This window comes from Uranotaenia lowii, chromosome 3 (assembly GCF_029784155.1).
Source record: "Uranotaenia lowii strain MFRU-FL chromosome 3, ASM2978415v1, whole genome shotgun sequence".
Classification (NCBI taxonomy): Eukaryota; Metazoa; Arthropoda; class Insecta; order Diptera; family Culicidae; genus Uranotaenia; species Uranotaenia lowii.
Genome location: NC_073693.1, coordinates 328,371,332 through 328,395,952, shown reverse-complemented (window position 1 = coordinate 328,395,952; position 24,621 = coordinate 328,371,332). Strand labels below are relative to the sequence as shown.

General features: G+C 40.5%; 2 protein-coding genes across 2 annotated transcripts; both read left to right on the top strand.

Annotated features, from left to right (window-relative positions):
* The first annotated feature begins 3,833 nt into the window (after positions 1-3,833).
* LOC129758521 (dual specificity mitogen-activated protein kinase kinase 2-like) lies at positions 3,834-4,732 on the top strand. The gene is made up of 2 exons (XM_055756036.1): positions 3,834-3,984; positions 4,064-4,732. Exons 1-2 carry the CDS (start codon positions 3,944-3,946, stop codon positions 4,254-4,256), a joined length of 234 nt encoding a protein of 77 aa, XP_055612011.1. The 5' UTR covers positions 3,834-3,943; the 3' UTR covers positions 4,257-4,732.
* A 5,712-nt stretch (positions 4,733-10,444) lies between these two features.
* Positions 10,445-16,837, top strand: LOC129753819 (uncharacterized). Its single transcript, XM_055749669.1, has one exon. The coding sequence runs from the start codon at positions 10,445-10,447 to the stop codon at positions 16,835-16,837; it is 6,393 nt and encodes a 2,130-aa protein (XP_055605644.1).
* Positions 16,838-24,621: the final 7,784 nt, after the last annotated feature.

Below are 24,621 nucleotides of genomic sequence, written 5' to 3'. Positions count from 1 at the left end.
TCAGGTGAGTACAACCACTCATATTTTTTGGAATACTGGATTCCGATTTAAATATTAAGGAAACCATGAATATACTTCATGAATGTATTCATAGTGGGTTTGGCGGCGGACTCAAAGTAAAAGCTTCCGTATTCTATGACCGACAGTATCGTTGTTTGCTATAACCTGATGAAGTCAGGTGGATGAGCACCCCACCAGGTTCCAGTAATCGTTCGGAAAAAATTGATTCTATTTTAGCATTTTTTAGTCAAGTACATGTGACACTCCAGTCGGAACGTACAGGGGAATCACCCAGCGCTAGCGCGAGGCACGGCCCTGTTCCCCTGTACGTTCCGACTGGAGTGTCACAGTACCTATTATGTTTTCCCCAGAGGCATTTAGATTCGAACCAGTCACTCAAATATTTAAACTAAGAGATTGAGTTAGGGTTCTACTCATCATAAGGATCTCTATTTGAGGAGGGGAATGCTTCTTTGAAATTCGGTTTTACTATATAAAAACTCGATATCTAGATTCCTCGCCCAATGTCGCAAGCTGTCGTAGCGTGCAATTTTGTGCCATAAAACTATCGATTTCTCTGACACAAAAGTTGTATAGCAGGGAGCTTAAATATGAGCCTTGGGGTAGTTCCATGTAACTAATTCGTTCAACTCTGGTTTCTCCACGGCTAAAATGTACGATTTTTTCAGACAACAGATTATATAGAATATTGCTCAATATTGGTGAAAGTTCGCAAGAGTTAAGATTCCTAAATAGCACTTTTATGGACTCCGAATCGAATGCCTCTTTGATGTCCAGAAAAATTGCCCCCATCTGCTATTTTTGGGCAAACGCCAATTGAATGTCTGATATTTTCATTACTTTTATTTTTTAATTCGTTTAATTCTTTATCTCATCACAATATTCTTCTCACCTCTAATCTTAAATTAACACACCATAATTAGGAAAAAAAACCCATTTTAAAACTTTTAGCTTGTTTCCTCTCATATCTTATCTCATCATTACATATCTTCTCAACTCCATTGTCAATGAAATTTTTAATACGACGCATTTTATTCGATTTCACTCCTAAAATTCCATTTTTGAGCCAATCCTCCATCTTATTACCAGAATCGAAATTATTATCGCAGCAGCCTTGAAAATCATCGCTTTTCCTGCTTCTCCGCCTCGATCACCGGCGTCGAAATCATCAATAACCGTCGCCTTGGAATTTTGTTGTTTTCCACCGGAAGTCCAAATCAAATCAAACAATCCGCAGCAGCAGCCTTGGAAATCTGTGCTTCCTAAGCCAATTCGTCTTTTCCACCGGCAGATCGATTCATAATAGTTCCTTCGTCTTATTCACCGGAGGAACAATTATAACAGCAGCCTAAAAAATATACGCTTTTCCATCTTCTCCATCTTATTCAGTTAAGACGGAAGAACAATCATAACAGCAGCCTTGACAATGTGCGCTTTTCTAGTCTTTCTGTCTTATTCACCGGATTCAGAGCAGCAGCCTCAACTATCAGCGCTTTCCAGTCACTCCGTCTTGATTACCATTTTTTTTTTGTTATGGTAGTTGAGTGCCATTCTTCCCTATTTTCTCTTAAATTTCGGGCAGAAGGTTTGTACTTGCAAGGAAACTCATAAGCTTTTTCTCTTCGTCGGGGCAATCGGCAAGTATTTGCCTTAAGCTGCTAGCTAATTGATATGCTGCTCTGTGCTCTTCTTATATAGAGCAGTCAACCAGGATGTGTTGACGGAGACAACACAACTGCACGAAGGGCAGATGGGAGGGTTGTCCCTATCAAGAAGATAAGACTGATTTAGCCTGGTGTGGCCTATACGTAACCGGGTTAAGGCAGTTCTCTCTCTGGGTTTTTTCCGGTCGATCCATTTTCGGGGGCAGTTCTTTACTTCACTTAGTTTGGCTGTCCGGTTGTTTGCCCAGTCTCTCTCCCAGGCTAGGGAAAGTGTGCTAAGCGTGCGAAGAGAGATATCGAGACTAATGATATCGTCGGCGTAGACTAGGATCTTAGTGTGATCGGGGATGATTTTAAAGATAGAATTTATATCGATAAGGAAGAGGGTGGGAGAGATTACTGATCCTTGTAGGACCCCTGAAAATATTGGGTTTAGATTAGAAAGAGAGTTATTGATAAGGACCTAAATAGTGCGGTTTGTTAGGAAGCTTTGAGTGTATTGGTATAGTCTACCAGCGATTGCTGGTGGATTGCGATTGCGATATTACTGGTGGAAGAAAAGTGCTGTCAGAAAGTTTGTTTGTTTGTTTTGTTTATTTTATAGAGGCCTTAAATTTTGAATTCATTCGCCTCTTAACTGCTGGCAGAAAGCTTCAGCAAGGAGAAGTGGGTCGTTGGTATAGCTGTGGTTAAGGAGCAGGGGAAATTGATTATTCCGGGGTTCTCCATTGAAGATTTTGATTTTGCTGAGCGGACGCCGGACCTTGCTGCCGCCCTTGCTTTTTTGAAGGCTATTAGAACATTTTGTTTATCGGGATGGTCATTTAGAATTCGTCTTAGGAGTCGGAGGGCCTTCTTTCGTTTTTTCAGAGCATCGCGGACTTCAGGTCCCCACCATGGAACCGCTGTTTTCCCTGGTATCCCACCAGGGCGGGGAATGAATTGTGTACTCGCGTTCAACAGAATATTACTGAATTGCTCGAGAGAAATGGATTCATGCGGCTATTGGGGAGGGGTGTTTCAGGTTGATTAAGAGGGGAAAGTGATCGCTTCCACCGTTGTCTTCTATGGCTTTCCAACCAAATTTGGGACCAAGGGTCTATGAGACCATGCTTAGGTCAATGGCTGATGTGTTGCCCGTGCGAGGGCATAGGCGTGTAGGGGAGCCATCATTCAGGATGGTAAGACATTGTGTTTGGGCTAAGCCCTCAATAAATTCACCCTTTCGGTCGACGGTTTTACTACCCCAGTCCGTAGAGTGGGCGTTGAAATCACCGAGTAGGATAAAAAAGGGTGGTATTTAGGAAATAAGGTCTTCAAAGTTTTTACTGTAGTCTTCAAAATACAGTGATGGCGATGCATAAAGAGATACTACGGAGATTTTGATGGGGGCATCAATTTGGCGGTTGAGGAAGGTTTCAGTAGGAGGAATTGTATTTCTCCGTGTTCGCCTCGTGGGTCCATCCATTCAGGTAGTCTTCTCTGGTTGGAGCTGCTTGGCCGTGGGGCAGGGCCCCATGGAGGGGGGTTTTCCCCCATAATAACGAATCACTGATCACTGAGCACTATTTATTTCCACTACGAAAAATCCTTATGTTGAGATGTCCGTGATAGCGAAGGTTAGAAAAAACGTAACGATGAAAATTTTCAACAGCGAAACTGAGCACTTGTACAAAAGCGTCCTATCTCAATGGCGCTTCGAGCTCTGCGATTGCGGTTGGCTGGTGTTTTTCTGATCTTGATTACCAACTACGCTGTTGTCGTAAATTGACGATAATTTCGAATCTCAATTGCAAATATCTCCTTAACTTTTCGGAGATGTAAACTTAAAATCACTTACGTGTGGAATAGCCACCACTAGTCCAAGACTGACTTCTTTATTGATCGTATCTAACTTTGAGTAACTCAGTAACCAAACAGAAAGAGTTTTTTTGTTTTTCTGGGATTTTAACACTCTCGTGTTATTCATTACTTTGAATATAGGTTTGGACGTCAATGTCGAAAAATATTACACTTTGAAGCCACATATTGGTTTTATTCATTTTCATGATTTTTATTTTGAAATTTAGGAATAAAAATGATCACAAAACTTCCTATTCGTTTTTACTAGAAATACAAGACAGAAGTACAAAACAAGAAATTTATAACAGAATACGCACACATGGATCTATTATTGGTCTACTATAAGTTTTCTCCTTCCCGATTCTCGGTAGGTTGTCGAAGGTGATCCGCCCAGACTTTCGCCATCTTACAACGGTATGGAATTTTCGGCAGATTTCGTCCACTTTGTCAACACTTGGTGAGTTGTTAGATTAGGTTTAAAGGAATCATAAAAAAGATGTATCCATTTTTTTTTATCCAACATATTCTGTCATCAGCCTGATCAAGGACGAAAAGGACCGCCCGAAGTACGGCAAGCTGCTGCAGCATGCCTTCATCCAGCGCACCGAAAACTGTCTCACCGATGTGGCCGCCTACGTGGGTGAGATCCTGGAATCGATGGCCAACAATGGCATCACCCCGTTCACCACGAACCTGCCGGCGGAAAGTTGGAACGAAAGCTTCAACTAGGGAAGCAGCAGCTACGGCAGCAACAGGATGCTGCAGGTGGTGTATTGAAGGGTTCAGATTTTCGGGGTTGGGGATACGTTAGGGAACGTTGAGGATTGTAAATTTTCGTCAACTGTGGGTTTGTGTTTTCGGTTAAAACAAAACGGGAGGAAGTGTGATGGTTTAAAGTGAGATTTCGGGGACTCGGCCTTGTGTGTCCTGAGTAGGGTTATGTTTTTGGGCTAAGATAAAACGAAAATGTACGTTCGAGTGATTGTATGCATGTGTATGTGTGTGACAAGGACAATAAATTGTCTATAATGTATCTTTCGTTCGATCCTTACCTTGCTGCCTATAATTTATGTTTGTGGATAGAAGGATTTAAAAACATGTTCCGATGAATTTTCTAGTATGTCAGTTGAAAATCGGTGATTGAATATGTGTGCTTCTTAGGGACGAATGTGTTTGGTTGTGTTTACTGTACACTTACAGTGGTTGAACTGTAGGGATTTAATACTTTTAAAAATATAATATAATAATACACGTAAAAGAAACTAACTATTCATAAACATAAACTGAACAGAGAAATAAAGATATAGATTATACGTGAACGAGAGAACTGATTGAGTCTGAAGCGGTAAGAAAGAAAATATTTGTTGTTAGTTGTTGAATAAATCAATTGATTTTGAACACTCAATATAAGCGCTTTTTAGAGAAGAACCGTTTTGAAAACATAAAAAAATTGCGCTATAGTTCAAAAAGATTAATAAAACTTATAAAGCAGCGGCAAAAGCCGTTGTTAATGCGTAGGAATAAACATTGAAACCCATTGGGTTGACCAGGAAGAAATTAATTGCAACTAGAATAACAGATAACATTTTACCGACTTTTAGTTTTCCTTGCTTGCACTTTAGTTACATGCCAGTAATTCTTGACGGTAAGCATTAACGACGATGTTCTCGTAATAGTCTATCAACAACCAGAAATAGGAAACTCGATTTTATAAGAAGTCTTCCTTATATTTTCGTAATTTTTTTTTTATATAAAACTTTCGTTCTCTTCATTTTTCTTTCAACATATCGATTCAAACGATACTAGAAGCTGCAACGCATTTTTACTATTTACTGTCTTGCCTTAACAATATCCAACTATAGCTAACAATATCAGAAGTTCACAACCGCTACTTGATTTTTTATTAAATTCGGAAACGCTTTCAAAAAAAGTATAACATTTCTGTTCAAATTAGATCATTAGTGCCCCTAAGTAAGATTTTCGTAAATTTGTGGTTTTTCAGAGTATAAACTAAAAGATAATATTCCTCCTTCTTGTATGCTTTTAGATTGAAGTTTTTCTGTTTGGACGCTGCAAAATATGAGCATCCTTTTTTCTAAAAGAGCTTATCATCCATACACCATGTAGTTAAGTGAAAAAAAAAACAAACAAAAAGAAAATGAACGTCTCTACCTACACCACTACACAATCGCTGTCACTACTAAACTCACACACGTACTAATATAAACTTAACATTCGATAGAAAATATTATTTCAATACTGAATATATTGAAACGTAGCAAGAATTTTAAGGTTTTGAATCTTAGAAAAACTGAAAAAGATGTACGAAATCATGCAGACTAATCACAATAATTTTCGAGTCAATCCGTTCTATAGTTCGTACACAAAAGAGCAACACTTGCAACCACAAATAAACACAAACACACTAGGAGGAAATAAAACAAATACAGAGATTAAAAGTATGTAAAAATAAAAGTAGCGAAAGAACACTTAAATTTAAATAACTAACTAATTCGGCCACTTTTCGCGAGAAAAAAAAACTGAAAAGTTGAGCGAAAAGCAACACAATTAGCAATTGAAAGAAAAAATACCTAGTAGTTGATTACAAAAAAGAAAAATAATAGCAGCAAAACAAGAAACAAAACAAACACGTACGGAAACTCTAAACCATCCTGTAAGCTATAGACTAAAGCGAAAGCGCGACACGTCGAAGAAAGAAAAAAAAACAAGATATGAATTGAATCCAGATGAGTCAGGCAGAATACAAAATCCAGTTAAAAAAAGAATTAAAAATAATAATAATAATAATGAAATTAATAAATATACCATTCAGAGAGGAGGAAAACACAATGCAATATTAGTGAATTTCAGAGCAAAACTCGAAACAGTGTTCTCGGTTGTTTTGTCTGTATAGTGGTTTATCACATCCTTAGATCCATTCGGCTTTTATAATATTGTTTACACATTTAAAATTCCAAAATAAAAAATTAAAAATCTAAATTAGTATTTAGATATTACATCAGAGATTTTGAGGCTCAGATTTTGACATTTTTGTGAACAAATTTCGGATTGTTTCTTTACGCTTGGACTTAACCATGTCTCACGATAGACTTCAACGATGGGCGAAAGATGAACCCTCAGCTTTCGTTCTCATTCAAGCTTTAAATTGGTCCTGTTTGTTGGTTCAAGTTCCAAGTATTCCATTTGTAGTTCTAATAAATTTTAAAATTGCTCCCTCAAATCAGTCCTTCAATAATCGTAATCAAAACACTTAGGTTTGGCGATCATTTCCTTGAATATCCCAATCGGGTTTATTCTTCAACCGGTTCAAAGTGTCAGTTTGACACTATTGATAGTTTTACTGAGGCGAATTAAAAAACCAACTTTTATTAATTTTTTTTAGAACTAAAAATCTTGTATTCTCTTAACAGTCTTCTCGGAGTTTTTAGTTTCTAGTGTTCAGTTTCAAGTAAGGAAAATACCTCAACAAATTTGGCCGAATTATGCGTATGAAACCAATTCAGAAGTTCACCTTTGAATTGCGAAAAACTTTGAAAAATGTTGAAACCTTGAACTTGAACCTAACTTGAAAGTTTGAAGGTTGAAGGAGCCAGGATCTTCAATGCAATAAATCAATAAATAGACCCTTTAAATGAAAAACAATCAAAAAGAGTGCCCATTTCAATGGAAACACTAAGACATTGGATTTGTTGATTGTTTGATTAGAGAGACTTTAAACTTGAAAGTTCATTCATCTCTGACATTGGATTTGTTACTTAATAATATGTTTGTCACATTTATTATTGATGAGAGTCTTTACATTGAAATGGGAAGCGTCTATCAATACAATATATCATCTTATTTTGTTAAAATTCATTTTTCAATTAAATAAATTGTCTGATTATGTCAAAACGCTCCCGTTTATTAATTTTTCACAAAAATCCATCAAGGATTGTTGAAACTTTGTCGATTTTTGATAATTTTTTATGCGAGCCCTCCCTTCCCACCCTTTTTGAATTCAGAGGGGTTTGAAAGCATTAAAGAAACCATTTCCGGTCTTGAAAACAGCTACACACCAAATTTTATTTGATCGGTTCAGTGGTTTCCGACAATTGTTGGAATAAAGCCATATTTTCATTAATTTTGTTTGGGAGCCCCCCCCCCCCCCCTCCTTTGAGTTGAAGCGACTTGAAAGTATTTCATAAACTATCTCCAACCCCAAAAACTTTTACATATCAAATTTTAAATTAATCGGTTCAGTGGTTTTCGAGTCCATAGGGAACAGACAGATAGACAAACAATAATATTTATATATATAGATGAAAGTCTTCATTCATTGGAATGAGAAATGTCTATCAATACAATATATCATCTAATTTTACAAAGACGTATTTGTTAATTCAACAAATCATCTCATTTGGTAAAAACACTAACGTTCATCAATATTTAACAAAAATTCTTTGAGGATTTTTAAAAATTTGTCAATTTTATGTTAGTTTTGTATGGAGGCCCTCATTTTGGGAAGAATTTTAAAGTGTTATAGAAACCAATCCCGGTCTTGAAAACGGCATCACACCAAATTTTAAGTTGATCGGTTCTGTAATTTTTGAAAGTTTTTCGAATTGTGTCAAATTTTTGTTAGTTTTGTATGGGAGCCCCTCTTTTTCTTGGATTCGGAGAGATTGAAAGCATTATAAAAACTATTCCCGGCCTTGAAAATGGCTACACACCTAATTTCACGTTGGTCGGTTATGTAGTTTCTGAAAAAGGTTCGAATTGTGCCAATTTTTGTTAGTTTTGTATGGGAGCCTCCCTTTTTTGGATTTGGTGTTGTTTGAAAGTATCATAGAAACTATAACCGGTCTTGAAAACGGCTCCACACCAAATTTCACATTGATGGATTCTGCAGTTTCTGAAAATTATTCGAATTGTGTCAAATTTATGTTACTTTGGTATGGGCCCCCCCCTTTTTTAATTTGTGTCAAATTTTTGAAAGTTTTGTATGGGTGCCCCCCTTTTTTGAATTTGATGTTGTTTGAAAGTATTAAAGTAACTATTACCGGTCTTGAAAACGACTACACACCAAAATACAAGTGGCTCGCAACCAGGGTGGATAAAAATCAATGATTTTTTTTTTGAAAAAATTAAACAAATCGGATTTATTTGATTAAAATCGGATTTTTTTTTTATTTAAATCAGCTTTTTTTTATTTAAATAGAAGTTTTTTTCAATAAACTACTTTTTAAGGAAAAACACTCTACCATCCAAAGTTTCTTCCATCATGAAATAAAGATGAGATATTTAACTCATTAGATCAAAGGCGGTATATATGTAACATTCATGATTCATGAATCATGATTTTATAAATTCACCAAAGGCAGAAAAAGCCAATGCTTTCCAAACGAAAACCACATCGATTCGACATTGTACCTATGCATCCAAACGCTTCGAAACAAAAAGACACGCCTAGTTCTGATTAGCTAGTTGTGAAAATTGTGTCAAATTCCTTCGTATACTCAAAAAAAAATATGAGAAACCTAATTGAATTTAACGTAGAAAACAGAACTCGCGCAACACACATAATTCACGTAGTTTTTATATTTGTTGTAGGTGAGTTTCATTTGTAGGCCGAAGGATATTTGAAAATAACTTAGATCAAATGTGAATATGCATTCTATTTTTAAACTTTTTTGATAGGTGATTTTTACTCGTAAACAATTGATCATCGCACCAGCACTAAATTTTACTTTGGAGGACATTCGACAAAAAAAAAAAAAAGATTACGATTTATTACGTTTCTAGAAATTAGATTTGAATGCACAATAGACACACCGTCTATACTTGGCGAATCAATGGATTTTCACGCAAATTGAATGAGGGTCTGTTTTGACAAATACAATATTATGTGAATTTCACGTTCGGATCAAGTGAATTCTGATTAGCTTCTTAGTGTTTCTCGTAAATCAATAAAGTCGAGAACCAGCCTGATTGTGACTTAAGGGAGTTCTCTGTCACACGAATATACAATAAAACAATTCCAGTAGAAACAAATTTTATTGCGAGCCCTGGACAGCTTAGTATCCTCGTCAATTACAACTTGCGGAATATCCACCAGGTCCAAGAAAAAAAATCATTTATAATTCACTTGATTTAAGGTGTTTTATTCACTGGGTTTGAGTAGATTTTTTTATTTTAATCATTGATTTAAATCAGTTTGATTTAAATCAAATCCACCCTGCTCGGAACTGTCACTTGCCATCAAGCACGTGACTCAATTCTCCCAAAAGAGTATCAAAAACTGTCATTTAATTTGACTGAGAAAGTCACAAAGCTATGGAATTGGCCCCTAAGTGTATGACATTTGAGTTCTATTTTAAGAGAAGCTGTCGGCACCACTGGCAGCATTGGTTAGGTTGTCAACAACCAGCACCGTGTATGACGACCTTTTTTCTTGTTGGGATAACCATCTTGTTTTTATTTCCCCGGCTTTTGTGCGCGTCTTGTTTGAGCAAGTAATAAGTGATTTGTTTGTCGTGAAATTAAGGCTTTTTTCGGTGATTTCCCGTAGGAAAGGTATCACTTGTTGAAGTGCAACAAGACCCCGATTTCTCCAACCGTAAGTTGCTCCTTTTATGAAATCTGACTGAAAGTGAAATTCGAATCTTAATACAGTTATTTGTTCCATGTTAGTGATTTCCGTATTCTGGCTCGGATAGACCCGGGTTCGAAAGCAATCGAGTAGCGAAGCACAGGCGACATTCTCGCACTAAAATGTAAGATAGATTTTAATACTTAACCGAAAAATGTAAACTAAAAGTCGAATATTTTTAGCTTTGAAGCTGCTGTAATAAACACTGCTCTCGAAAATTAGTGTCGAGCCTTATTTGAAGTAACATTCTTCAAAGATTTTATCCAAAATGATGAGTGGTGTCGGAAAAGATGATGGTCGACGAAGAAGAACTTCGAGAAAATCGCGTGCATCGAAGGTAGACGACTCTAAGCTGACCAACTGCCAGGTTTGCGACAAATCGGAGTCGTTTGATGACATGTGCCAATGCGATACTTGCTCAACCTGGTGGCACTATGGCTGTGCTGGTGTTGGCGCATCAATAGAGGACCGGGATTGGGAATGCCGGAACTGTATCCTCCGGAAGAAAGCCCCTAGCGTTAACAGCAAGATATCCGTATCCAGCCGAGCGGATTCGTTGCGCCGGATGCGTGAACGACAGGAACTCGAGCTCCAGCGAGTGGCGCTGGATATGCGCCAACGTTTCCTGGACGAGCAGGATGCGCTGATGAAGGAAACCAGTTCTAACCGGAGGGAACATGGCAAACAACGAACGGCAGAGTGGGTGGCACACGTGGACCCAATTGCTGGTGCAGTGGGTGGCGAACCTGCTCCTCCAACAGCTGCGGATGCTGCGGCGTTGCGAGACGGAATGTCACAATGCTTCGTGGCGATGCAGCGACAAATTCAACAGTGTGCAAATGAGCACCAACCGACGCAAGCACAGCTGATGAGTCTTCGGAACCAACTTCAGCAGTGCGAAGAATTGTTTTCAACTTTGACGACTGGGGGAACGAACGACGTTCTTCCGGTAGGTGCCCAGCCGGGTTCTGAGCGGCGACAGCTCGCACTACCGGCAGCAAGTAGCAACATGGCAGCCAAGCAGACAGGTCAACATGCTTTGACGTCACTCACCGGGACAGTGCCGAAAAGGAAATCGGTAACCATCGAAGCTCCTGAGTTAGAGGGAAGTATTGGACCACTTGGTAAGTGTCAAGCCTTTGATTATGCTACAAATATTAAAAGCCCCACAACATATGAATCAGCCTTGGTAATTGGGCAGCAGCGAAACCATGTCGCGCCCCCAGAACCCCTCATTTTAGAGCAGCAGCGCAATATGGTCGCGCGCTCCACCCATACAAATGTGATCAATTTTGAACCCCACTATCAATCTACATTTTTTAACGCGGAGACTGCACATCGGCAACATTTTTTCGAAAATTCTAGTCCATTGACAGAGATGGTTCAGCAGTCCGTGTCTAGTTTTGCAGATGTTCCCCCAAAAATAGCGTATCAGCCTTCCGCTCGAACAATTGCACAACCTTTGCCCTCACAAACAGGAGTGCCGCAGCAATTTATGCATGAACAGCTAACGCATCCGCTGCCCAATTTGGTGCCTCATGCTAAGCAACATAATTTTGTACCAACTATTCCTTCTTTGCCACCTTTGACGTCTTTGCCCATTACGACGTGTCAGCCAACACAAATCCACCAAACCTCCCAGTCAAATGAACACGTTTTGCCCCAGTCAATCCCGCGAAGTGATGGAACCAGAGTTCAGTGTATTCCAAGGAACGATTTCGGTGCGCCGACGAGCTTGACGCCCCAGCAGTTAGCAGCCAGGCAGTCGTTTTCACGGGATTTGCCTTACTTTTCCGGTGATCCAGCGGAGTGGCCGATATTCATTGCAAACTACGAATACACAACGGCGGTGTGCGGTTTCTCAAATGGCGAAAACATGCTGCGTTTACAACGGTGCTTGAAGGGACAAGCTTTGGAGGTGGTGAGGAGTAGTTTAGTTCTTCCGGCCACAATACCTCATGTGATCGAAACGTTGCGGTTGCGGTATGGGAGGCCAGACCTGTTGATCAACAACCTGTTGCAGAAGGTGCGAGCGATTCCGGTACATCGAGTGGACAAGCTGGAAGGATTGATGGAATTCGGAACAGCCGTGCAAGCGCTGTGTCACCACATCGAGGCAGCCAATGAGTATGACCAGTTATGCAATCCTCAACTGCTTCAAGAGTTGATTGCCAAATTACCGGATGATCAGAAACTGCAGTGGGCTACCTATCGTCGTAACCTGTCGGTGGTGAACTTGAAGATCTTCGGAGATTACATGGCCGGGATTGTCCGGGATGCAGCGAGTGTTATTCCATTCAAACCTGAGCAGCATAAGACAGCCAACCGTGAGAATCCCAGCAAGTCTAGAGGGTTTGTGAACTCTCACAATTCATCGCCCGAGCAGCATGATCTAGGGAAGAACAAGGTGGAAGCGCAGGCGGAGAAGCAGAAGAACTCCGAAGTCTTGGAATGTGTTTGCTGTGGGAAGAACGGTCATCGTGTTAGGGATTGTTACAAGTTCAAGGCCCTTTCGGTATCCGAGCGTTGGAAACTCATTCGTGAACGGCATCTTTGTTTTTCGTGCTTGTGCAGCCACGGTAGGCGCCCTTGCAGAAGCGGCATCAAGTGTGACATCGTTGGCTGTAAATATCGACATAATCCGTTACTACATTCTTCGCCGGAAAAAAGCTCAACAGAGACTGCTGAGAACCACACTCACCGCTTCCAAGATTCAGGAACACTCTTCCGTATTGTGCCTGTTACGGTATACGGAAAGTCTGGGACGGTAGATACTTTTGCGTTCCTAGATGAGGGATCGGATTTGACGCTCGTAGAGGACGGACTAGCGAAACAGCTGGGATTGGGTGGAAGTCTTCAACCTCTCTGCTTACGCTGGACAGGGAATGCGTCGCGAGTGGAGCACGATTCACGCATCGTCAGCTTCGAGATTTCGGGTCCCGATAAAGAGAAGCGGTACATCTTATCGAACGCTCGGACAGTGGGATGTCTGAACTTAACGAAGCAGAGTTTCCAGGCGGAGGCGGCAGCGTTGAAGTACAAATACCTCCGTGGAGTTCCGTTGGCCAGCTACAGTAACGCCGAGCCGCAGATTCTTATCGGGATTGACAATCTTCGTCTGGCGGTACCTCTGAAAACAAGAGAAGGTGATGGATCCGGACCTATTGCGACAAAAACACGGCTTGGATGGTGCACCTATGGTCGGCGTAGCGGAAGCAGCAGTACATCTTTCAACTTTCACAGCTGCAAGTGTGAAGCAGATGAATCGCTCAACATCCTAGTGAAACAGATGTTTATTATCGACGATGTTGGAGCAGCGATATCGAAGCCGCAGACAGAGGAGGATAATCGAGCGCTAGCGATTCTGGAGAATACTACGAAACGTGTTGGCGATCGCTTCGAGACAGGACTACTATGGGCACAAGACGACGTTGTCCTCCCGGATAGCTACGGCATGGCCAAGCGGCGCTTGGAATGCCTAGAAAGAAGAATGTACCGTGACGAAAGGCTGAAAGAAAATCTCCATAAGCAAGTTCTTGAATATGTCGCCAAAGGATATGCGCACAAGGCAACTCCGAAAGAGCTACAGACTGCAGATAGGAACCGAATCTGGTACCTGCCGCTAGGAGCGGTGATAAACCCTAAGAAGCCGGAGAAGGTACGAGTCATTTGGGATGCGGCGGCCAAAGTCGATGGCGTTTCACTCAACAGCCAATTGTTGAAGGGACCAGATCAGCTGTCGTCGTTACTAGGAGTGCTTTTCCAGTTTCGGTTGTACCGAATAGCCGTTAGCAGCGACATCAAGGAGATGTTCCACCAGATCCAGATAAGGCCAGCGGATAAGAACTCCCAACGGTTTCTGTGGCGCTCGGATCCAAGCCAAAAACCGGACATCTACCTTATGGACGTGGCAACGTTCGGGGCCACATGCTCGCCCGCCTCGGCACAATACGTGCAAAAACTGAATGCGAGACAGCACGAGAAGCAGTTTCCCAAGGCGGCAAGATCAATCAGCACTCGAACTTACGTCGACGACTACTTCGAGAGCTTCGGAGATGAAAAAGAGGCCAAGAGCGTAGCTGCAGACCTTCGAACAGTACAGCGCAACGGTGGTTTTATTCTGCATAATTGGAGATCGAATAGTACTGCAGTTCTCGAATATCTCGGCGTAGCAGAAAATCACGAAGACAAAACCCTGAACTGGATAACCGAGGAAAAGGTAGCAAGAGTGTTGGGCATGCTGTGGAGACCGTCAACAGACGAACTCGGATTCTCGACCCAAATGAGCGTCGAAGTGAGGGAACTTCTACGAACTGAATCCAGACCAACCAAGAGGCAGATTTTGAGGTGCGTCATGACTCTCTTTGACCCGCTGGGTCTGTTGGCACCGTTTCTAATACACGGTAAAGTGCTCATCCAGGACTTGTGGCGAGCGGGAAGCGGATGGGATGAAGCAGTCAACGACGCTATCTTCGAGCGGTGGTTGGAGTGGACCCGTATGATAGATTTCATCGATAACGTACGGCTAGCGCGCTGCTACTTTTCTGACGCGAGAGTTGAAACCTATAAAAACGCAGAAATCCACATCTTCGTGGACGCCAGTGAAGTAGCCTACTCCTGTGCGGCTTACATCCGAATTATCAGGCCAGATGGAACAGCGGAGTGTCAGCTAGTGTCCGGGAAGGCGAAAGTGGCGCCACTCAAGCCGATGTCGATTCCCAGATTGGAACTGCAGAGCTGTGTGTTGGGAACTCGATTGCTGATCTTCATTCTACAACACATTGGCATTCCCATAACGAGATACGTTCTTTGGACCGATTCCCGAACTGCGCAGTCGTGGATAAACGCAGACCCGAGGAACTATCGACCGTTCGTGGCACATCGGATAGGCGAGATCCTGGAACACACTACGGCTGCGGATTGGCGGTGGGTACCGTCGAAACTGAATCCTGCTGACGAAGCTACCAAATGGGGATGTGGACCCTACTTCAAGGAGGATGCGTTGTGGTTTAGCGGACCCGAGTTTCTACGATTATCGGAGGAAAACTGGCCAGGATCGTCGACGAATGTTCAGACAACTGACGAAGAGAAACGAGCGACTGTACTTATACATCGAGTTCATCAACCTGTGATCGACTTCAGTCCTTTCTCAAAGTGGGAGCGGCTTTACCGAACAGTTGCCTACATTCTCCGTCTTTCTCGTCGTTTCTACAAATCATCTGGAAGCCTTGAAATCCTCGAACAACCAGAGCTGATAGCGGCCATGGAAACCATCTACAAACAAGTCCAGCTGGAAGTCTACCCGGGGGAGATCGCTGCCCTACAGCGAGGCGAAAACGTTCCGGAAAAGAGCCCGATCACACGACTTGTACCATTCCTCGACGAAAACGGTGTGCTCCGGGAGAATAGCAGAATTCGTGAGTCGAAATCAGCTCCCTATGACGTCCGTTTCCCGGTAATTTTACCGCAGAAGCACCGTGTGACGATGTTGATCGTGGATTATTATCACCGACGCTACAACCATGCAAACTCCGAAACCGTCGTCAACGAGGTTAGGCAGCTGTATTCCATCTCTGGCCTCCGTACCTTTACTCGACGCATTAGCCGAAGCTGTATGACCTGTAGAGTCCGGAAAGCCAAACCGTCCATCCCACCGATGGCTCCATTACCGCCAGCTAGGCTAGCTGAACGAGAGCGCCCGTTTACCTACACGGGGTTGGATTATTTCGGCCCACTTCTCGTCAAAATCGGTCGGTCAAACGTGAAGAGGTGGATAGCGGTCTTTACCTGCATGACCGTGCGAGCCGTGCATTTTGAGGCGGTGTCCTCACTCTCCACATCTTCCTGTATCCTTGCAGTCAGACGGTTTGTGGGACGCCGCGGTGCACCGGCTATATTCTTCAGCGACAACGGGACGAACTTCGTTGGGGCGTCAAGAATACTTCAGCAACAGATCAACCAAGGACTATCCAACACTTTCACGAATGCCGATACTAAGTGGAAGTTCAATCCTCCGGGGGCACCACACATGGGGGGCGTGTGGGAAAGACTGGTGAGATCTGTCAAGGTGGCAATTGAAGATGGGTACTCTGAGGGTAAACTAGACGACGAGGGGCTTAATACTTTGATAGTGGAGGCAGAAAGCATAATCAATTCAAGGCCTCTGACCTACCTTCCCCTAGATTCCGCTGAATTTGAAGCACTTACTCCGAACCACTTTTTGTTGGGGAGTTCCAACGGTATTAAACAACCCGCAGTTCCAATTGCAAAACAACGGAACCTTCGGGAAACATGGGGTCTTATTCAACGGGAACTCGATATCTTCTGGAGACGCTGGACGAAGGAGTACCTTCCTATCTTACGGCGGCAGGACAAGTGGTTCCAAGAGGCGGAACCGATTGAAGTTGGCAGCTTGGTATTGATCGCGGACCCAAGGACCCGCAACGGCTGGGTACGAGGACGTGTGGTGGAGATATTCGTCGGATCCGATGGCCAGGCCCGTACAGCAGTGGTGGAGACGGCGAATGGAGTGTTGAAGCGAGCGCTTCATTACCTAGCCCGACTGGACGTGAGTAGCGGAAATGGTCAAAGCAGTGCAGTCTCAGGGACTGCTGAGATGCACCCGGGGGAGGATGTCGGCACCACTGGCAGCATTGGTTAGGTTGTCAACAACCAGCACCGTGTATGACGACCTTTTTTCTTGTTGGGATAACCATCTTGTTTTTATTTCCCCGGCTTTTGTGCGCGTCTTGTTTGAGCAAGTAATAAGTGATTTGTTTGTCGTGAAATTAAGGCTTTTTTCGGTGATTTCCCGTAGGAAAGGTATCACTTGTTGAAGTGCAACAAGACCCCGATTTCTCCAACCGTAAGTTGCTCCTTTTATGAAATCTGACTGAAAGTGAAATTCGAATCTTAATACAGTTATTTGTTCCATGTTAGTGATTTCCGTATTCTGGCTCGGATAGACCCGGGTTCGAAAGCAATCGAGTAGCGAAGCACAGGCGACATTCTCGCACTAAAATGTAAGATAGATTTTAATACTTAACCGAAAAATGTAAACTAAAAGTCGAATATTTTTAGCTTTGAAGCTGCTGTAATAAACACTGCTCTCGAAAATTAGTGTCGAGCCTTATTTGAAGTAACAGAAGCACATTCGCGGCAAACGAAAAAACTCTGGTTTTTGGTTCGCAATATGTTTATATTCTCATAATGTGCACAACAATTTTTAAGGGGAGAATTCACCGTCAATTTGTTTGTTAAAATTTTGAGCGTTTTCATCGGTGAGTATTATAGATTTGAAATGATAGACGAATAGACCATAGGAAAAAAGTTACTAAGGTATTGAAAAGAGCAAGAAGCATTTTAAATAGAAGCTTGACCTGAATTTTTTGTCCCTCACCAATGAACTCTATCGAAGAAGAAGTACCGAATTGAGCCATCCGTTTGTTCTACGATGCAGTGGATTATGGATGGTTCGACCACACATGTGCCGCACGTTTGAATTTTTCTTCTATTTTCAAAAGTTAACTTTATAGGAAAAAAATATTGGAATTCATCATTCATCGCCTGAGTAGAATGTTAATCTTGTTGCCTTACGTTATTAGAGGGAATTAAAAAAAGGGTTTCAGACCGGCGGTTTTTTTGCGTGAATAATTGAGTTAGATATAGAACAGTCTCCTCTAAAATGTGGCAAATTTTCAGAGATACCGAATTTTATCTGAATTTGAAAAAGGACACCATGCCATATTTGAATCCATATTGTAAATGACCAAATTAAGATTCAAACTCAGAGTTTAATTCTAGAACATCGGGATTCGAATTGTTCATTCGCTTTGTATTTCTGCATGTCTATCGAAAGACTTCAACGAAAGTGAAGAGATGAACCCAGCATTTGATAATCGTTTTCGAAAGACTCGACAAAGGTTCGACGCAAATTTCCTAAATATCCCGATCGGTTCGTATCTTTATTATTTTTACATATTTATCTTATCAGTCCACTTAAAGATTGAAATTCAACATCTCCAACAATGTTGCCATCATTTTACAAATCCACTGTCGTTTGCCTTGCCCAGAGTAGTAGGTAGAAGTTGTTTGTTTTAATATCAGCCTAATTCTGTTCATTTGTAACTGTACATCAAGATAGCCAGTTTAATCCGCTTTACAAAATATTATCTCGACTGAATAGTTGATTCAATTAGGTATCTACTAAAGCAGTTAGTGATGCGAAATCAAATCTAACGGGAAATGGAGAGGCGGGAACGGCGTGTTGATGATTCAATTAAAATTTCAACTATTCAAATCTGGGAATAAAACACACGATGCACTACTGCCGATATCCCGGGGGGTGCGAAGCTAATCACATCAGCATACGGCAAATCGCTTATTAATTACCCAATGTTATTTTCCGCTCCGAAGTGCGATGCACTCGCTATCTGAACGATCATCGGTACAACTTATGAAGCTTGCTTGGTGCAGCCAATCAGTTGTTATCAAAGGAAGAACGATGAGGAAAAAAAACTCTCGATTGGATCAGAGTTGTGAGGAAAATGAAATCCTGCTTCCTCCCATGTGAGCAGTTTGAGCCTAATCTGCCGCTCATAGCAAGTCCGTCCCATTTGCATTTTTGTCAAGTTGAGAAAACAGCAATTGAAATTTGTAACTTGTTTTGAAAAATTTCGTATTTTCACTCGGTTTTGATCGAAACAAACAAACAACAGCATTTGTTATAACCGTGACAAAAAAGTACTCTTGCATCATTGCTCATGCAAAAAAAAATCAAAATTTTGTTTGGTTGTATTGAAAATTATACTCTGGGACGCATATGCGATTATATTCGCGGTAGGTATCTAGTTAGTTAGAATGACAGCAAATCAGTCCCATTTCATAGCCAACTACATATAGCGGAGAGCTTATCATAGTCTGCTCGAGGTTTTTCTTAACCCTCATCCGTTCCTGAAATTTTTACCCGTTACAGTCCCTGTAGTATCAATTTGATATTCCTGACTAAAACCAGTATATCTCTCTTGTTTCTCAACCGATTTTTTCAAAATTTAAAGTTTTGGAAACCTCGTAATGAAACTCAAATATGTTTTTCAGACAGTATTCACCTAAAACTCTCCAGTTTTCCGGTATTCAAAGTCTAAGAAAAAAAATCCGAAAAAACATGCTACGGAAAAAAGACTGTAAATCAGCTACGGAATGCTCAAGGAAATTTTCACTTAGGGAACATCCATAAATGACGTAGCATTTGGGGGGAGGAAGGGGGTTTGACTTTGTGTGACGATGTGTGATGAGAGGGGGGGTAGGGGTTCAAGTAAAGCTACGTAGCTTTATATAAATATCGAAAAAAAAAATCAGTTTTAGGGTTCACATTTGGACAGCCAGATGACAACTATCGATCCTGAATTTGAAAAGAAGAATTTCGGTCATGCAGGACAAACGCTCGCTTCCGTGTGGAATGAAGTTCGGTTCGATGACTATCCCGTTCATGCCCTATGTGGTTTATCTATAGGTGCGGACAAGACTACCGTTGCACGAGTGTGAGAATCAGTTTTTTCAATGTTTTGATTGCTACGTCACAATCGTTCAAGGACATCTCGACGCTAGAGTCGCCTTGCGACGACAGTTTTCATACGTATTTACATCATAACATCGAGCTCGAGCAATGGGTGGAAATTATTATCAGGATAGGCTCAAGATCGAATCACAAGTTCGGTATCCTTCCTTGCACTAGCAATTAGATAATATTCAAATGATTTGAAAAAAATCTAACACATCGAACTGTTTGTACATTTTGTGTCATTCAATTATGAAATTTGTTCGAAATTCTGAGATACTGGCACTATACTTTAAATCAAACTATTAGATGTTTAAACTGAACCTGAATACTGTATGCGATATCTCGATTTGTGTTTCAAAACTGATATGCAAAACCTGAAATGTGCTATTTTAAAGCTGAGCTCTTAATCGAAAAGTGATCATAATTTTTATATTTTTTTAAAACTTGTTATAAATCTTTTTTTTAAATTAATTTACAATAAAATTTAAATCTGAATTTTTGAAACACAAGCTGTTTATAAAAATTAAAATTTTTGTTTTTTTTTCAGTAACTGTAAAAATACCAATGATTCCGAATCGTTTTCGCTAAAATTCCTCAACATATTCTCCTCTGCCAGCTTTTTCTATACGGACTTTTCACCTTTCGTGGTTGTTGGTTCCGATTTCAGGAAAGGTTTTTCTGGACAAAATTTTGAGAGAAAACGAATTCTTTTGCAGCTGAAACCGTCAAACTACTTCGAGAACCCGAATTTTACAATAAAATCTTAACCGCATCGAGAATAATGTTGCATTCACAACACGACGGCATCGCGAAAATTTAGTTACATTCTATCATGGTAACGTCAATAACAAACATTCTGGGACGTTGCTACGGTTTCATTGATGCGTTGAATGATTGCCACCGCGACGGCGTCGTGTTACGTCACAATCGTTCATAAACAACTGTATGGATACAACAAACTAACACTAAAGTTTTTAGTTGACCCCACCTATAGATAAACCACATAGGTTCATGCCGAATGTGTTGAGCCGGATCACGCGGAGATGGCGGATTTGATCGAAAAAGCTGCTGATTGGTTTGCAGCTCACGTCAGAAGCAGTCAGTATTTGCTGCAACTCGTGAAACGCACGAACCAAAAATGCTGCAAATCTTTTCTTAGCAGCCTTCTAACTGTTTTACCGAACCGGTTCCTGCCACTAAAACTGCCACTGTACAAACAGATTTGAAACAGGTTGAAGGTCCCCAATCCATCTGCTGCTGGGAATAAGAACTTTGCTCCATATTGTTTATCAATCCCTCTATGGATTTGAGCAATATTATGCCTAATTCAATCCAGTCTGAACATGTAGCTTTTGACTCCTACTGCCCGACTGTTTTCAAGTGTATCAAGGAGCGTACATGCAAGAAATGTAATTTATATTTTGCTTCAAATGTTCTCCAAAAGGAACATTGCAAAATCCACAAGGCCCCAGCCTCGGATAGAAAGATTCGTCCAAAGCGGATTGTAGGCAAAAGAGGACACGAAGTGCTGGTCATCACTCCAAAGGACGATAGAGAGTGGGTGGAGGAAGCTGTTATCGCAGATGCAATTATTCCTGCCGAACAGACGATGGAGGAAAGCTGACCAACGATTTCATTGGAATCCAGAATGGAGATAATTTGAATCTACGCAACTGATTGAATACTTACCAGCTATCCTGTTTGTTGATTTTAGAGGTAAAAGTAAAAATTTAAAAAACCGATTTTAAAAAATGGGAGGGGGGGGGGGGGTTTAAAGCTACGTTATTATCTTGGGGGAGTCTATGACTTTGTGACGAAATGCTACGAGGGGGAGGGGGGGGGGGGTATAAAAACTCAAAATTAAAAGCTACGTCATTTATGGATGTCCCCTTAGTGTCCAAGAAAGCTGCACGGAAAATAAAAAAAGGTAAAATTTACCTTTTTGCGAGGTGAATTTTTTTCCACCCCTCTTTCGAGGTAAATTTTACCTTTTTTTCATTCACCTAGTAAAAAGGTAAATTTTACCTTTTTCGCATTCACTTAGCAAAATAGTAAATAATACCGTTTTCCCATTTACTGATTTAAAAAGTAAATGCTGGTTGCTTTGATTGTTTTCTTCAATAAGATTAAAAAAATACAACATTCTTTTAAAAATGATATTTATTGGAGATAAAAAGGGACTGGTAATTCGGCTTCGCGTTCTTCTGAGCCGCTATGGCCGCTGAATCCACCTGCGTTGCGTACATTCATGGCCTCCTCCGTTCGACTAATCCGGTCAGGTTCGGCTTTTCCGGCTGGAGGATGACGTGGAATACACCTCCAAGCTCTATTAGCCGATCTGAAACAAAATCAATAGTATTATGACGGCAACCAGCACAACTAAATGATATTTAAGAACATTTACCATTCTATTCCGATTTTCACATATTAGGCACAAAGCAAAACTTGTTCCTAGAATAACAAAACAGCTTAACCTCAATGAACGGGTTCGGCGAATAGTTACTTTTTTTTTAGAAGAATTGTACCGTTTTGTTTAGCTCAATCCAGGTCAATTACACCTCGCTACGAGGTAAGTTTTACCTTATTTGGATTTACCTTTTTTTCTAGGTGAATTATACTTTTTTATCGAGCTCAATTCAGGTGAACTTCACCTCGCTACGAGGTAAGATTTACCTTTTTTGGATTCACCTTTTTTCTCGGTGAATTGTACCTTTTTTCCAACCTCGATTCACCTCACACCTCACCTCACTCGAAGAGATAGAAGTTACCTTTTTGGCTTTCACGAGCGTTCACCTTTGCTAACTCGGTAAATTTTACCTTTTTATTATTTTCCGTGTGTTTAAAGCTATACGTTGGACATAAATATAGATATTTTTTTTTTTGAAATTTTGACCACAAAAATGTAAAAAAGTAGTGTAAAACACGTACTTTTCAGTCAATGAGTCGTCTTAATTGTTTGAGTCATACCAGATAAATTTTGAAAAGAGGATTGGAAAGTTGACGTAATTTGGCACATTTTTGCAATTTTGTATTTTCAAAATACGAATCACAGAAATTTTGACGAATTTTCAAAGGAAGCTTCTGTTATGAATTCATATTCACTAGAAAGGTAATTTCGTACCGATTCTAATGGTGTAATTACAGCGCTGCGATACTTTACAAAAATATGATTAATAAAATTGTGAAATAAGTGGGGTGGACTAGGTGGCAAAAACGCCCAAATTATAAGGTGGTTCGCCAGGGCTGGAAAACACAAAAAATGAAAAAAAAAAATCGCTCGAATGTCACCGACCAGTGAGCGGGTAGCAGACTTTATTCCAGTTTTTCGTTGAACAGGTTTGCAAATTTCATAAAACTGAGCATGCCTTATACATGAATCAATAGTTTTGTTGATTTTGGTTGGTTCCGGCATAAATTTTTATCTTAGCTATTCTATTTTTTTTTTAAAACGAATTTTTATTTGCCTCACTCTGGTTCGTACCAGTTGAATATTTTGACGTTGAACGTTGCCTACACTCCTTTCCATCTGCGCCAAAAACGCTTAACCTACGTAACTTTTCTAATTTCGGTACCGACGGGTGGACGAAAACAGACAAAACGCAATCGTCCGCGTAAATTTTCTAGATTTACTTTTATTTTTATATTTATCACATTCCTGTAAAGTATCGCAGCGCTAATGTAATTCCACCACTGAAATCCGTATGAAATTTCCTTTCTGATATGTATATATAAATTTATTGTGAAAATCTTGCGTGAATATACTCAAAATCTAGTGCAAAGTTGAATTTAAGTGCAAGAAAATCTGAGAAATTGCAAATTGACAAAAAGTTAAAAAAAACAGCTACTTTGAAATTTCATCAAAAATTCTGTGTTTCGTATTTCGAAAATTTAAAGATGCGAAATTGTGCCACATTACGTCAACTTCCCAATGACAATTCGTTGTTTGAAAAGTACGGTTTTTATCGGTTGAGAAAAAAGAAAGATGTAGCGGTTTTAAGCGAGGAGTGTCAAATTGACACTCAAGGTCTGATTAGGGAGTTTTTTTCCTGGGTTTACAGGGTGCGTCTGTAAAAAAAGTAATGATGCAAAAATAAAGGATTTCGCGAATTCAATGAAGGTCCCCTGAGAAATTGTATTATTTCGATGCACCCGAAGAAAGTTACAAGCTGCTTAACTCCTAATAGTGTCATATTGACACTCAAGAGTGAATCAGGGTTAATCCGGGCTTACACGAATTTTCATAGTAAAAAGCCGGCTCTAGTTAGGATGCCCGGATATCAAGGAAAAAGGCCCGATTTTTTTGACAATTTTAGTAGAATTCACACCTTAAACTCAAATTTAGTTAACAAAATGTTCTATTTTAGCATCAAACAAAAAATCGTTTTTGACTTCTTTAACACTAGAAAGACCGCACCAGTCAAAATGACTGGTGGGACACTTTGTTTGTAGAATATCTTTTAAACACTACGCTCTAAAAATTCGCAAAAAATACGACTTTTCATGAATTTTGAATCTCTACAAAACTGTGTATTTTTTATTTTTCTAGCTCTTTTAATAAGCGAGAAAAATTTCGCCATGGACACTCGGACCGTGACCAGTCAAAATGACTGGTAAAATTCACAAACCTATAACTCAAACAAGATAAACTTTTTTTCGCTTGCTTTTGGTTTTATTTGCAATCTACATTCAAGACAATGAGCCCCAGTTGATTTATGGTGGGCAAGAGTGTGTGATTAGCTATGAAATTATTGATTTTCGATGCGAAGTCATGGAAATTTGTAGAAAAAGTTCTCGGATCGACCGCTGTGTGGCGCTTCAAGCACTTGACTCCCAATTTTATTGGTCTGTTTTGTTGCTCAACTATAATCGAACTTTCTGTCAAAATT

Coding starts and splice junctions, on each gene's coding strand:
- LOC129758521 (XM_055756036.1), top strand. CDS start 3,944: ATGGAATTTTCGGCAGATTTCGTCCACTTTGTCAACACTTG. Junction 3,985..4,063: donor GTCCACTTTGTCAACACTTG/GTGAGTTGTTAG, acceptor TTCTGTCATCAG/CCTGATCAAGGACGAAAAGG.
- LOC129753819 (XM_055749669.1), top strand. CDS start 10,445: ATGATGAGTGGTGTCGGAAAAGATGATGGTCGACGAAGAAGAACTTCG.